At 35.8% G+C, this 16,362-nt stretch overlaps 1 protein-coding gene across 1 annotated transcript in view; it reads left to right on the top strand.

Annotated features, from left to right (window-relative positions):
• Positions 1-1,902: 1,902 nt before the first annotated feature.
• DNAH12 (dynein axonemal heavy chain 12) overlaps positions 1,903-16,362 on the top strand; it is a 70,487-nt gene continuing 56,027 nt past the window's right edge. Inside the window, exons 1-14 of the mRNA XM_075713518.1 lie at positions 1,903-2,066; positions 3,868-3,958; positions 4,242-4,268; positions 5,201-5,390; positions 6,709-6,784; positions 7,642-7,800; positions 8,476-8,671; positions 9,876-10,064; positions 11,154-11,304; positions 11,414-11,505; positions 11,788-11,966; positions 12,770-12,905; positions 14,536-14,661; positions 15,859-15,993. Coding sequence (XP_075569633.1) covers positions 1,903-2,066; positions 3,868-3,958; positions 4,242-4,268; positions 5,201-5,390; positions 6,709-6,784; positions 7,642-7,800; positions 8,476-8,671; positions 9,876-10,064; positions 11,154-11,304; positions 11,414-11,505; positions 11,788-11,966; positions 12,770-12,905; positions 14,536-14,661; positions 15,859-15,993 — 1,911 coding nt within the window. The remainder of the gene's footprint in view (positions 2,067-3,867; positions 3,959-4,241; positions 4,269-5,200; positions 5,391-6,708; positions 6,785-7,641; positions 7,801-8,475; positions 8,672-9,875; positions 10,065-11,153; positions 11,305-11,413; positions 11,506-11,787; positions 11,967-12,769; positions 12,906-14,535; positions 14,662-15,858; positions 15,994-16,362) is intronic.

The raw sequence follows: 16,362 nt of genomic DNA, 5'->3' as shown, positions 1-16,362 counted from the left end.
TGGCTTTCTGCTCCCCTGTGAGAACCTGTTGGAACGCAGTTGTGACTTTGGGCATCCTGTTTCCCCGGGAACCCTGCCGTGAGTCTTTTGGGATAGCCATACTCAGCCACAGGCCAGACTTCAGCCACTATGGAAGGAGAGTCTTTTAGTGAACCTGAGCCCAGTCACACAGCAGGCTTTTTTCCTTTCTTTTCCTTCTTTTCTCCTATTCCTCTGTCTTTACACGAGGTGATTATCAAACTTTGGTTGCCAAGTATGTTTAACCGTGGTTACCCAATTATCTGCTGCACATTTTCATCCTGCGCCCAAACTAGGATTCCTATTTCAAACCCATACCTGTCTCCACTTCCCTGTTGCACAGCCCAGCTACCCACAACTGTGGTCACAACCAAAACTCCCATCTGCTTAGCCTGAATCCCATACCCACCCCCCCAAATTACAAACCTTCTTTTCATTGGTAATCTGCATCCACAGGCCAGGATTTAGCCAAATGCCCTCAGCCACATTAACACCTTGCTTGCTTCTTTCGTTTTAGTAATCTCAGTTTAGTCTTTGCTCAACTTAGCCTTGCTTCTGAAGATGCACACCTTGGCATACTGTAAATGAATATTATCTAGATAACCCAGAGTTGCTGCAGCTTAAAAGAGTAAAGTACTGTCAAGCACCTGCTTGGTATTTACAGAGGCACTTCTTGCGGTAGCTCAGATAAACATTTCCAGACAGGCAGTTGAAATGAAATTGTGCCCTGCTCTGCCTTAGGTAAATACATAAAACACTATCACTAGGGTCTATTGATGGAATATACGTTTATATGCAAGATAGAGTTCTCAAGCAGCCTGCTAAATTCACCACAAGACTTTCAGCATTGCAAAATTATTTCTGAATAGTCTCCAATTTTACACTGCTTTTTACAAGGTGATCATGCAGTTTCTTAACCTTTCCATGTACAGAGTAGAACTTCTAATAACTACTTTGCACATAGAAAATATGCTTAATTCTTTTTTTCCTTGAGAAACATGAAAAGAAGAAAAGGGTGCTGTTTTTATAGAAATGCATTCTTGATAGTTTCCTGCACGTTTTCCCATCTCTCTTTAACAGTAGTATAGTGTCTAAAGAATAACTTTCTCATAATTTTGCTCCCATTTATTTGATGTTGTGGTGAAGCTATAAGTCTGTTGATGTCATTATGATTTAGTTTCTTTTCCTTTAAGACTGCCTCTCACTTTAGCAGAATTCTAGGATCTTGTATTTGAAAACTTGCTGCAGCTTTATCTTTACAGTAATACCAAATACCAGGGATGCTTTTGGGCATTTCTTTTTCCTCAGAACTTGAGAGGCCACCCTTGTCCAAATTTGTTCCACGTTACCTAGCATGGGTAGACTTAATGAGGCAGTAATTTTTTTTTAGTGACCAGGCAAGAAAGGTATAGGTAGTCACCTACTGAAGCCACAGGAACAGCAACACTGTCTCAGGCCCCATCAGTACAGGAAATGTGGCTACATCAGGGCCAGTCTGGTGCAGTCTGCTGAGGGGGTTAATAGGCTGCCTTTCTGGAGTGTTCCGTGTTGTGTACAGCTGGTAGATTAGCAGTTAAAGAGATTTGTAATAGAACTTCACTTTCATGCTGTGTGCTAATCTTGAGTTTATAGAACTGTACCATAGTTTTTACTTTACTAAAGCAGACTTTGTATGTACGCACTTTCCATTGAACTTTGACATTTTAGCATATACAGTATTCTTCTGTTTTCTGAAAGCTAAACTTTCATACCCAGATTGTGGAAATCCCTGAGGCTACCTCATTTTACATCTTATGTACATTCAACTTAATACATGCATCTGTTAAACTGCTTTCTGGGCAGGATTAATTGTATTCTAGAATCTTGGTTTTGTTATGGTTTTAGATGCCACACTCAGATGGAGCGCCTCCCAATAAAAAGACTTTGAGAACTTCATTTCTGCCCACTGTTTTACCTTCGTCAGTCGTATCTGATATGTCACCGTTAAAGAATAAACTATTGACATACCGAAGATGCAACGAACAGCAAAAGATGCTTAATCAGTTACTGTGAGTTTCATGTAATTCAAGAAATGTTGACATTTAAATGAAAGAAACATTGCACATTCAACATCTGAGAAATAATAATAGCGTTTGTTAATTTTAGAGCTTTCTGATGTCACTATTGCAGTGCTGAATTATTTCCATCTAAAATTATTAATAATAGAATATTTGATGGAATCTCTGATGTTTTTTTCTTTTACAGCACCCAAAACCTGCCTGAGGTATGTTTGTTGGGGTGATTTGAGAGGAGAAAGTGACTTTCACATTTTGAATGTTGTTTATGATAGACTGAAAGAAATTCTTTCTCTTTATGAAAACCTTTTCCAAAGAGAATAAAAGTCTGGATTACTTGTTTGCCTTTGTATGAATGATCCAAACGTAGGTCTACTAACAGGCTGCTTTGTCACTATCTTAATGCATTTGCTACGCTGAGCTTAGTGATCTGTGTCACTGCCAGAGGAGCACAGCTGCCAAGATGATTGGTAAATTCACATAAAATTGTCGTTCAAGATTTTCATTTGCAAAGGAGGAAAGACAATAGGAAAAGGCTGCTTTCATGTAATTGTTGTAGGTCTAATAGAAAATTAGGTTCTTTTTATTTTCTTATTTTGATACTGGCTAAATTTTTGTGGCCAAGTATTACAAGTTGTTTTTTCTCAAAAGATGCTTGTATGTGTCCCAAAATTGTTCGCTTCATTGGAGCTAGGCAGTGGTATAAAACTAAGTTACAGGATCAAAATCTGAGAAGAATTGATCACAGAAGGGAATCTGATTTGTGCCAAAGTTAAGGGGGGGTGTGTTGCCTTTTTTTCCTTTTTTTTTTTTTTAAATAATGGTAGCAACAACCAGTTACAGAAAGCAGCTAATCTGTATAGAAGTTAAAAGTAGAGAAAGACGTTTCCTTTCTTTTAATAGTTTAAAGACTGTTACAATACAAATCTAACAAAAAGAAGTCTTTTAATTTTAGCTCTTTGAAAGTAAATCCTGACCTTTCAATGATACCTGCAGTAGCAGAGTGCAGTTTTTAGAATGCAGGTGTTCAGTATGCTGAAAATGTCAACTATGTTGTAGCGATAACTTACCATGCGGTAAGATGACTGCTGACCAGCCAGCTGACAAACAGTGAATATTCTGCTGGAACATTGATTCAGTTCCGTTTTTGTACAAAAAGTGAACTGTTTTTTAAATAAGGTCCCATGAAGTAATTATTTGAGTGTGTACTTGAAATTGGCAGTCTAACTTCCACCTGAGAGTTTTTAGCTGAGTTATACTGAGATAAGGCTGAAATACTCTTTGCAAGATATGTACAGAGTGTACCCCAAAAGGATGGACTGAAATATTTTAATGTGTAAGGTCAGCAGGACATGCCAACATTAACCATCGTTTTCTGATAGTTATTTAGCAATTTATAACCAGAGGCAGTAAAAAAGAGCTGATCTTAAAATAAACAGCTTTAGGAGTTTGTTCTGCACTTTTTTCTTTTTTTTTTTCTTTTTTTTTTTTTTTTTCATAATACAGTTGGACAACATCTGTTGTAGTTGTTTGAGGAGAAGTAAGATATAGTCCTAACAGGAGTACTGGGCAATTGGATGAGGTGAATCGAGGCATGTATATGTTGTGATTGTGGTCAACATGTATGTGGCTCTTTATATAAGAGAAGACAGAGTATGCGAAGGCAGCCTTACCTTTTAGTGATCAAAGAGTTGGTAAACATTAAAAAACAGGTTGCATCAATTAAAATGATAGCATTATTTTTAATATATCATTTGTAGTTGTTCTGCACTTCTGACTCTATGTTTTACTTTAGAATTGATCGAGCTTTGAAAGTGTATCATGTATGCATGGAAGAAAAATATCACAGAGATCCTGTACCTCCTATTCCGGAACTGCCTTCCACTGTGAGAAAATATTTCTTTAATGTGTTAACTGTTGCCTGTTTTGTTCTTTGTTATTGGGGCATTTATGCCTCTTACTTCTTAGTATGTACTTAAAGATACTTATCTCAATCCTTAGTAAGTAATAAACGTATTTATATGCTCAAGTAGTCCCATTGAAATTGATACTGTTATATCTACAGAATAAAGTCTTTATTTAGGAATAGTATTTGTTAAATATTATATTTCTGATTTTTTTTTGTTTATGTGTTCTTAATACATTATGATTTTCTCTTTTTTTATACAGATGAACAGTGAGCAAAAACAACGAAGAGTGAGTTAAATTATTCTGCTTTTTTAGAGTAGAAGAGTGAATGGTCTCTATTCAGAGGGGTTGAGTATGTTATGTGGAATTAATGGTGGTTAAGCAGGAAAAGTTTTTTCAGTAGTCTTGTTGGGGAAAAATGGAATAGGAAGCAAGATAGGAATCTTTTCTTGTGGTCCAATAGAAGGAAAGTCTTTTTCTGTTACAGAAAGTATGTCCATCAGTAATTTAAGTTTTGATCTAAACCCTAAAGATCATTAATTAGGAAAAATTCTAACAGACTTCAGGATTTTTTCAGTTGAGGTCATAGATCGTACTTTAGCCTGTACAAAAAGTAGTCTTTGACATAATTCACCTGATTTGAAGAACATGTACAAATCCTGAAATTTGTGTACAGCTTTTAAAATAAAACTTTATCTCTGAGAGCCACTTTAAACTCAAATTAGCATTGAAATATATTGAAGCTTAAGGGAACATCTATTTTTCCTAGCCAATGTTAGGTAAACTCATTCTGAAGACTATAGAAATTCCGATCCCTTTTTGTTTTATAACAAAGCTATCACTCAAAAGTATAAATACCTATTTCTTTGGCCAGCCCCCCCCATTTGTACATACTTTTTGCCAGGTAAATGTTTGTCCAAAGAACAGTAACAGGAACCTTGAACTGTTTTATTGTCAGTCATAAACTTCAGCAGAGAACCAAGGAAAATGCCACGCTAGAGAGTACAATATTTTGTATTTAAGCATTGCAACAGGGAGACCATTTTACCAACCGTAGGGTAGCTTTTAGTGTACTAGTCAGTGAATACTGAAAAGATTAGATTATGTTGCCTGCCCTTAAGTATAAGAAATGGTGAATAAAAAGAGACTTTATTGTCAAGCCTAATGCAAAAGTATTTACAGAGCCAATTACTAGACTTCTGATAATATTGTCCTTTCAGACAAACTACCTCTTTATGAAGAAGTGTGTGCAAAGTAATCCGGTGGTTCCCATTCAGCAGCAGTGGCTAATGTCCATGCTCACATTGGTGCCACAGTCGCTTATGGAAGGCAAAGACAGAGAGCTGTTAGCTGAAAAGCTTTTAGGGGAGATAATAAGGGATTATGAAATGAGCATGAGAAGATGTGTGGGTAAGTACCAGAAACTAGACAGTACTAATATTAATATATCAATGTGTGTGTGTGTATATATTATAAGCTGTTCCATGTTCTCCCACTGAAAATAATTTTTGTGTATTGTTCTTTCAGCCAGGCACGATCTTTATAATTAACCACTGATTTCTCTTCTTCTGCCTCATCAAATGTGTATTGGTCATAGTGTTTAAAGGCAAAACTTGCTGATTTTATTTGGACTAGTAAAAAGTTAACCAGCCAAAGGTATAGTTCAAGCAAAGACAAAGGAGCTGTAGACTTCATGAGAAAAAGGTTGATTGCTGATGACCTTATTTCATGAAGTCTTTAACCTGATTAGTTAATGTCATGCAAGAATGTATTGCTGGTTTCTACTAAAGAAAGTAGAAACTTTTTATGTACTGGTAATTCTTTTTTTTGCCTCTTCAGGAACAGCAGCTTTTTTTCATCTCTGCATCCACAAGCACATCCATAAGTTTTTTGATGCTGCTTTCTATGCATGAGGAAGCTCGCAATAAAAATCTGCAAAGATAATTAGCGGTTTTCAGATATCACTCATACAACTCACTCTGATTTTTAAACTTCTTTAAAAGAGTAATGAACTGGAATTTTGAAAGTGTATTCCCTTGAAATTATGTATTAATGTCTTTTTTATTGACATTTACAGTATCTGAAATCTGAAATTGAGCCAAATTTTGTCAGTATTTTGGTGGATAGCTGACCTTTTTAAAAATTCAGATAAAAAATACACAATTTAACATGGGACTAACTTCTTTGTAATGTCATCAGTAGGATAATTACATTATTACACTAGAATTATATTAAACAAGATTGCCATAAATACTTAGAATCATAGAATATCTCAAGTTGGAAGGGAGCCGTAAGGATCATCGAGTCCAACTCCCTACTCCTCACAGGACTACCTAAAACTAAACCATATGACTAAGAGCATCGTCCAGACGCTCCTTTTACTCTTACGGGCTTGGTGCTGTGACCACTTCCCTGGGGAGCCTGTTCGAGTGACTGACCATCCTCTCAGTTAAGAAAGTACTTAACTATTTAAACACTAGTCTATCTGAAAACCGTCATGAGTAGGGGACAGAATTGGAATTAAGCCACCTGAATCTGTATAGATATTTAGCAGAAGCTGTGATTTTGAGTTACCTTAAGGAGAATGTGTTTTGAAGACTTGGATGATACAGTTACCTTTCCATCCTCCTATGTGCTTGGTTCAACCTGGAGGAAGACTGAGGAAGTACAGTGCCTGTTGAACGTGGCTTAATTTTCTTGTAACGTTCATATATATTTTTTTTCCTAGTGCGAAATGTTCTTATTAAACCAGATGTAAAAGGACTTGAAGATGAAGAGGAGGCGCCTTTGCCTTTATCACCTCTGTGAGTGGTTTAAGTTAGCAAATAACCCACTAGCAAAACACACTCAGTTGCGAGTGAAATTCTCGTTGAGCTGCATGAACAGAGTTATGGCACAATATTAATCCTGGAGTCCCTTAATGAGACTTTTTTTTCTGTCTGTAGAGGATCTTACATTTAAACATCTTACATCTGAATGCTTTACAAAGTTTTAGCACTGGCAGTGTTTTATTACTGTTGTTACAGTTACATGGAGTAGCACTAATGACCGTAAATCAGACTTCTGGCTCTGAGTGTCCAGACACTAAAGTCATATTGCAGCCACCTCTGGAACGAAGTGCATATGCATGGGGCAGTTTACTGGCAGCAGCATTGCACAATGCTTTAACGTGCTAAAACTGCATCTAATGCCAAGGTTTCCTATGACTTTGGTGTCACGAGGCGAAACCTTGAGACCAAAGGAAAGGCTATTATGCTCTGCCAAAATAGAAGAGGAATTCAGGTAGACAGAATATAATTGTCTGAACTGCACAATTTGCTGAAGCATCAGGACATGTGCCATCTAAATATTGATGATAAATACTTCCTGTTAGCAGTTGGTGAAGTTAGAAGTTTACATTGAAAGAGCTTCAGGAAGAACAGGCGATCTGAAAATACTCTGGAGTATAAAACATGGTTGATCAAACAGAGTATCTTTATGGCTTCCACTGCACCATATTGAGGATATGTGTATGGCATTTAAATAACTATTCCTGTTAGGGAATAAGCTTTTTAATACTACTTTTTGAATGTAAGAATTTTTTATTCAAGTATTGCTTGAGCTCTTTTTTTTTGTTTGTTTGTTTGTTTTGGTTGGGTTTTTTTTGTTGTTGTTTCCCCAGAGGCCTGGATTTTTCTAGACCATGGCATAACAGTTTTATCCAAGCAAAAACTCAAATCCTTTCCAACTTGCACATTCTCCACCCCACAATGAAAACTCTGCTGGATTTTGGTTATGCAGCATTCTCTACCTTTCTTATAGTGGATTTCTCAAATTTCAGGTAAAGTCTGTTTTGGTGAATTATTAACCCATATAGGTTTTTGAAGCTGATAAAGAAGAGTGTGTTCAATTTGGTTACTTATCATAAGGGTTTTTATATAATGAATTTCTTCAATGTGTCATTTAATGTTCTTTGAGTAGGTTACTTTGTGTTATGACACATTTAACTTTTCTTCTCTCTGTTACGTATAAATATTTTATTGGTGCTTAAATTGCTGGTAGTATCATCCCTTTTGATTTATGTTTTGCCTTTAATTCTGTAAAGGTCTCCTCATTATTTATTTAATCTTAATGCCATGATCCCCATAGAAGTCTGGTTGAAGTAGCATTTGAAAATTTGACTTCTAGTAGTATTACTGTCTGTAGGGAATTATACGCTAGCCCTAAAGACCAGATTTCTTTTTAATTTTATTTTTAATCTTGGAACTTTTCATTTTCATAATTTTCAAAAAGATAATTTTCAGTATCTTCTTCCGCATTATTTTTTCTTGTAACTGTTCTTTATTTCTTGGGATTTGGGGTATTTTTTCCCTCATTTAAGTCTACAGAAGTGATGCTTAGGTTCCCACTGTGCTTTCTGCTAAAAAAGAATGGGTTTGTAATACCGTATAGATTACTGTTACTCTACTACTTTTTTTTTTTTTTTAATAAAGTTGCCTGTAACTTTCTTTTCTAGATTGAAAGGGCCAATTGACTGTGAATCTTTAAAGACTGATGTCTCTCTAAGCTGTTCTAAAGCAGAAGAGAAGATACTGAATACGTGGTATCAAAGAATTATCGGTCTCTTTACACAGAAGGAGTCACTGAATGGTGTAAATTTGGATCGGATTGACTCTTTTTATAACTGCGTGGCTACACTTATGTCTAATCAGGTAAAAGTCTTTCCTCTCCGTGATAAGCTTAATGTGAAATTTAGGTAATTTTAATGAGTCAGCACATTGCATGATATGTGGCCTGTTTAATTAATCAGTTAGCCATTTGTTGCATATAATCCAGTAAGTATTCAAAGTGTTAAACAAGCTTAACTTCCCTCATTTAAAATACCTGATCTTGCCTACTTCTTTTTTTCTAGATTTTTAGATGCAGAAAATTTATTTATTCTACCAACTAGAATGTAATTAGCTTAAAGAAGGAAATATCTCAGTGTTCTCAGGACCCTTCCTATCACCGATCTTGGCACTACAATTACACGTCATTTATTAGCAAAATGAACAAAACCTGATCTCTCTCCCTTGAAAGCAAACATACCTACACAAACAGACTGAAAGTCCAACTCTGCCAACGTGTATGAAAATGGCTATAGTTCTGCAAAATTTCCAGATACATTTTTTTTTCTGTGGAAAATGATGCCACAATGCTTTGCAAGTTAATTTTTTTTCTCCCTGATTATTTATGTCAAGATGGAAGTTATATGAAGTGTTTCTCAGTTAATTTTTTTGTTTTGTTTTGTTTTAGGAATGTCCAAGTGTTGTATTTCCTAATAATAATAAAACAAGACCATTCAAATGAAATCACTGATTTCAGACTGAGACAATTGTTTTTCGAAGTTCTTAGTTTACTGAAAATTAAAAATCCTTTAACTTCCAGTTAACTTAAAGCATCTGTTGTTTACATTGTTCTATTTAAGAATATAATAATCAATGGGGATATATATGTTCAGCAGTTTGAGAAGTCAGTAATTTTTAAGATTAAACCTTTATTTACTTGCAGAAAAATAATGGAACAACAGTCTAATCAAATCATTGTCATATTAAAAAAAAAAAAAGTCAGAGGAAAATGCATTCCAGATATTTAATTTATACTTAAAGCATGTATTAGCAATAGACTTACTTTTGTAGCAAAAATAAATGCATAGGCTTTACTGAAGTGTTTGCTTACTTGTTCATTAATTTACATCCTTTAAGGGTTGGGACTAATGCTCACTGATGTAATTAGAAAAAATCACACTACTTCAGTTATCCATGAATCAGGCCACAAGTACGAAAATGAATGGAAATCCTGGCTTACTGAATGAAGGGACAGTGGGATGGGGCTTTCTGTTCTTTCAACTAATAGGTGATATATGTTATTACCTAGCTGAAAGAATTCTTGAGAAGAACGGTTGAAGCTTTTGTGAAACTTTTTGATCCTGAAGACAGAAATTGTCTACCTTTATTCAAGATGGAATTGACTCTTGATGAAAAGAAAATGGAGTTTTATCCAAGCTTCCAAGACCTAGAAGAAGCAATTCTGTTTATAGTAAATCGTATAGGACAGACTCTCCAGGTGTGCTTTTATCTTTATTTAAATATGTAACTGCTAAGTTGCTTTGGATGTGAAAATACTAGTAGTTTAGGACTCTGACTACCTTAGTAATGGGAAGCAGAATGCACCTGAGGTATTTATTTCCCATGAGCATTCTGAAGGTCACATCATGAATCTTGATGCCCAGCAGAACTCCAGGCTCTGAGGCTCTGAAACTCATTTCATTATTCTTTGTTCATTTAAAAAAAAAAAAAACCCAAACATAGTGTTCCTGCTACTGATTGTTTTAGTCTTCTGTTTTAATCTGCAAATCTGTGTGTATGTCTACAAATTAATTGTCTGCTTGTTCATTAAAAAGAAGTCAGGCTGAAAACTTACCCAGGAAAGAAAACTAGCTAAAAGATAAAGTTTTTGTTTTCTTTTTTGGTATGTTTAGAAAACCTAGAGTGCTTTAAGTATAAGTAACCACATATTCTAATTTATTTATGTATTTATTTCTAACATTAAAAATCAAGTAGTTTTGCAGTGTATACTTTCTGTGGACTAACATTTTGCATAGAAATACAATTAGCACCTTAGTTATATATGTGATGATTTGCAATAAACTTGCATTAATAATTAAGATCCCCAGGAAAATTAGAGTTGATATTCCTTTTCTTTCTAAGAAAAAGAAAAGCCTCAAATCCCTGACAACTAATGTATACAATATCTAAAGATTTATGCCTTAGGAACCAACCTGTGACTTCCAGGAAGACAGCCTTTCTGGGGGCTTTGGATGTATCTCTGTAGACTTAGTATTGGCCTTTAATCATACATGATGATACTTTCAGAGAAGTGTTTTGGGTTTAGTTTTGTGTGCTTGTACATAGGATAGAGTTTAATTTTAGGTAAGATTGGATAATTATTTTTTGTCCATCTTACATGTTTCCTGTTAAACTTTCTGAATCAGGAAGAGCCGTTCTAGGTGTATATGAAGCATGTGGCCTTGGTCGTGATTATGGTCTCATACTTTTCTGATACAGTGTCTTCTGCAGGTCGCAACTTTTACAATGTATGTATCCCTGCATTTGTTTTTAAAATGTAAATAATCAGAACTTGCACTTCTATTAGAACATCCAGACGGTACATTCTTGGCTAATGGGAGGCACTACAACTCTGGACACTGAGCTTCCTAATCATGTCATAGTATGGGCCACATCTACACTGAAAAAATCTATCAGAGACAACTTAGAAGGTCCAAAGGAATATTTTGAAAACTATGGTGAGTGATAGAAGAGTGTTTAAATAACTGTGTTAATTCTTTGAAATAAGTAACTTGCTGTACAGTGTATGTGTTATAATAATATTAATATAATATAATTAAATTGTAGTTAAAAGGTATGGCTGGCTTGTAGATGGAACTGCACAGGCACAGATAGAAAGATTTGAAGCAGAAGAACACAGTTTTGATGAATATACTGCTGTAAGTTTTTTATTTTATATATAATTTTTACTATATTTATATATAATTTTTACTATACATACAGCAATAATAAAAAGGGAACAGAGGATAACGGGTGCTTAGCCTTTAGCTAAAAATTATGTTGACTACCTACAAATATACAACATAAGTGTTTTTTTTCCCTAAAAGTCTGTGGTGAATAGAAAAAAATATTATTTATTTTCTTCAATGTGTAATACTTATTCATGTAGCCAAGTATTTAAATAACAGCTCTGAAGTGTAAAATCTAATGTTTTTCTGGAGTTCATAGATGAATTCTTCACCCTCAAGAAAGAAATCTTGAGTTTACCAGAGGTGGCTCATTTCCCTATGATCTGTTTGAATTGTGAGGATTTAAAGCAAGGTTTGGCTAATAATGCAAACACCTTTGCAAAAATGCTAATGGACAGAATAGTTGCAAATCACAGAGAGGAAAATGAAAAGTAAGTAGAATTTTCTGCTTGTGAATGCTGTATGTGTTAAATGCATAGTAGAAACATGTAGAAGAAATACAAATATACCATACTCCTGTTCAATGAAGACTCTTGGCTAACTAATGATCTCATGCAAGTTGCACCAGCTTATATATTTTTTTCCTCTGCTTTAGACTCAAAAACTAGTAGGAAAAGTTATTAATAGACTTAGATAACAGAGGAGCAAAAAGATCAAAGGACTTCATTACCGTTCTGTCTCGTTAAGTGTGAAATACAGTACTGCTGTGCTGTCAAAGGGAAGACTAGCTAAATTCTCTTATTACATGACAGATACCTCTAGGCTTTCATAGATAATGACAGGTAATAACACTGATCCATTCTAACGGTTAATTTGCAGGTATAGATTAAACCATGACTGAGGTCATATTAAATTCTTTGGTTAAAACGAACAATTATAATCAAGTTTTATAGTGATTCCACATTACCAAAATGACAAAATATATACTAGGAAGGTGTGTGTGCATGCGCTAACGATGCTGTACTTAAGTTCGTGTACTTACCAAAAATAATTGAAGCATTTATTGCAAAAGAATACCCAAAAATCCAAAAAAATCAATTACTGCAAGTTAATAAACAGTATTTTTCTAGACTGACTTGGTCATATTCCCTATTTTGTTTCATAAAGTAATGGAGTTTGTGCAGGGGTAATACTTAAAGAAGTAATTTGAACTTTTAATTCCATTAAAGCTGAACTTGAAGCCAGTCAAACTAAAATCTTAAAATGTTCATTTTTGTGTTAAATAAATGTATAGGATATGCAGGGAATTTGAAGCAATTAAGGAACGTGCATTAAAAGTTCCTGAGACAACAGAGGAAATGGTGGAAACAGTAGCTTACATAAAGAAGGTCAAAGCCAAAGGTATTCAGGACCTGTTGTTAAGGATCAAGGTAAATGACTATCCTTTAATTCTTGCTCTTTTACCAAACATGCTGGCCTATACAAATACAGAATTAATTCTGGAGTGCAGAGACTCTTTTCCTGTTCATGCTACGTGTATGAATAAACTGCACTCGTAGAATCGTAGAATCATAGAATCATTTAGGTTGGAAAAGACCTTTATAGAATGCTTTGGGTTGGAAGGGACCTTTAGAGGTCATCTAGCCCAACGCCCCTGCCGTGAGCAGGGACAGCTTTAACCAGAGCAGGGTGCTCAGAGCCCCATCCAACCTGACCTTGAATGCTTCCAGGGATGGGGCCTCCACTACCTCTCTGGGCAACCTGTTCCAGTGCTTCACCACCCTCATTGTAAAAAATTTCTTTCTTATGTCTAGTCTAAATCTATTCTTCTTTAGTTTAAATCCATTATTCCTTGTTCTGTCACAACAGGCCTTGCTAAACAGATTGCCCCCATCCTTCCTGTAGGCCCCCTTTAAGTACTGGAAGGTCGCAATAAGGTCTCCCTGCAGCCTTCTCTTCTCCAGGCTGAACAACCCCAACTCTCTCAGCCTGGCCTCGTAGGAGAGGTGCTCCAGCCCTCGGATCATTTTTGTGGCCCTCCTCTGGACCCGCTCCAGCGGGTCCATGTCCTTCTTGTGCTGAGGGCCCCAGAGCTGGACGCAGCACTCCAGATGAGGTCTCACCAGAGCAGAGTAGAGGGGCAGAATCCCCTCCCTCGACCTGCTGGCCACGCTTCTTTTGATGCAGCCCAGGATTCGGTTGGCTTTCTGAGCTGCAAGCGCACATTGTTGGCTCATGTCCAGCTTTTCATCTACCAGTACCCCCAAGTCCTTCTCTGCAGGGCTGCTCTCAATCCCTCAATCACTCGCAGTGTTACTTCAGAGAGAAGTGGGAAGTCCTGCTCATTCTTTGCCATACGCCTTTCTTTCTTATTCCCCATCCCCATGTGTTCTGCATGTCAGTGAGAAAATGCAGCTGTTAATAAATCATAGCAGATTACAAGACACTCAGTTTATTCTTTGTACCTAGAGACTTCAGGGCTGCTTAAAAAGCTATTTGTGAAAATGTAACACACAGGTGTAAAGAGAATTTTATGTGTAGGAACAGTCATGACCGCACACACAAGAAGCAATTTACTATTTGAGCAGAAGATAGATGATGTTGCATTAGCAGTAGTACTTTGTGTGCGCTCAGAGAACAAAACTGAAAAATTGTGTAAGGTGTGGGTCAGCCAAAAACATTACTGGATAAGAAGCTCTTTGCTATATGTTATGATGATATGTATCAGATTTTCTGTTATGGCAATACATCTGTAAATATAACACGTGTTTATTCTGCAGAATTTATATTGTTTATATTTTAAAATAATAGGATTTTTGCATGTAGATTTACAGGCCACAGGAGTCATATTTAGAGAAATAAGCTCACAAACGGGACAGGGATTTGAATACCTTTTTATATGTATTTTGAATATTAATATTCAATTGGCTGAAGTAGCTCTGAATTCTGAAAAGTCTGTGAAATATAGACTTCTATTTTATCTTTGTAGATAATATTGTCCTACCCTATATTTTAAACAGATCTATGGTAACTGAAGTCTTGTGAAATCTTTTTTTATAGGAGTGCTGTCGGCAAATGAATTACTTCTTAGATGTTTTTTTATTTGCTTCTGAAGACATTGCACTGAATGCAACAGTTCTATTATGGCCAAAGAAGATTAACCCTATTTTTGATGAGCATGATGATGTAAGAGCATTTTCTTAGTTTATGGTATATTTTGGCTTGTAGACTTTTCACTTTACTTGAGCTGTTTATTTCCTCAGCAGGCTAAATGTATCTACACATGTAACATGAACCATACTAATTTAGACATGCATAAATAACATATTTCCAGATTTTTATATCAACAGAGTGGAGTAATTTAAAAATTGTCACTGTAACTTAAAACCTTCAGCAAGTCTTATTATCTTAATTTGTTTGTGGTCAGTACTAGGAAGGTGAAAATTCACTACACTGCAGTTGACTAGTGCTGAAAATGTAACTGCCAGACCCTTAATAAGAGTTAGTGCTCTGGGCAGGAAGTCATTTAGTTAAAACGATATTTTGTTCTGTCAATAAAAGAACAGTGGGAATTGTGTTTTTTAGGTCACGGTCATTAATAGAAAATATGCAACGTCCTGCCCAGTCTATTCTTACTCTAACGCAGTAGGAAAAGACTGGTTCCTCCTTTGGAGAAGTTCTGTTTGTCTGCTTCACAATTTTTGCATGGTAGTAGGTGTCCTTGTCTCAGGAGGTCTCTGCCTCGGTTGATTTCTTGTTTGGTACCTTAAAAATAACCCCTCTGTGTGCAGACCCTGTGCTTTAGAGTTCTATGAGTTCTTATGTTCTAGAATTTCTACCTTTTATAGCAGTAGATACATGTGGGATAGCATTGGCTTTCAACAGCTGTAGATGTCTCTTCTTTTGGCAATAAAACGTTGAATCAGAAGGATGAGAATCTCTATTTTTTTTCTGTAATACTTTCCTATTGTCCTGGTTTCAGCTGGGATAGAGTTAATTTTCTTCCTCACTCTTACTCCTCTGATTCTCTCCCCCATCCATCCCATCGGGGTAGGGGGAATGAGTGAGAGCAAGCGGCTGTGTGGTGCTTGGTTGCTGGCTGGGGCTAAACCATGACAGGCAATTATAACTGCTGTGATTATTGAGATAAGGGTTGCATGTTAACATATAGAGGTTGCACACACTTAAATGGGACATACAGAAAGCAACTCCTGAAGAAATTTCAATTATTGTAAGGATAGTAACTTACTTGTATTGTTTATTTTCTGTCTGTTTGTGCTAAATGTTTAATTTAGATGGTACTATGTATGTTAATCATTGAAAGGACTTACAACCGCTTTTCCATTGCTTTTTTACCATGTAAAAAACCCAATTGTTTTGTAGCTGATTGAACAGTCTAAATGCAAAGGAGAGCAAGAACTAATACATAAATATGAGAAACTGATGGTGGAGTTAGACAAGCTGATGTGTTCTGTGACGGAGTTTGAAGAATACTCGGAACTGGATTGCATGCAACAGGTCTGATTAACATTCAGTATAAAATGGGTAGAAATGTTTTGTATGTTTAGTACACAGGGGTCATGGAAGAAACTTAGAATTAAAAGTAATTGGTTATTTTAACAAATGTCAACTAAACCGTTTATTATCCTCTTGCCACAATGAACAAACTCTCAAAATGACCCCTGCCCCCCTGCTTTTTATATTGCATTGGCAATAACGTTTGATTTACAGGAAAGTTTACAGTAAAGTTGAGCTTAAATTAGCTGAAAGATAATCCCAGTAAGGACTGAGATATTACAGATGTATAAAGTGAATTATTTTTTTTCTTTATTCTGGTTTATATTAAGGATGACATTCTGGCCCTAGTGACATTATTTGCAAATAACT

The sequence above is a fragment of the Pelecanus crispus genome, chromosome 7 (assembly GCF_030463565.1).
Source record: "Pelecanus crispus isolate bPelCri1 chromosome 7, bPelCri1.pri, whole genome shotgun sequence".
Lineage (NCBI taxonomy): Eukaryota > Metazoa > Chordata > Aves > Pelecaniformes > Pelecanidae > Pelecanus > Pelecanus crispus.
Note: the sequence above shows the minus strand (reverse complement) of the source record. Positions and strands in the feature narration are given on the sequence as shown.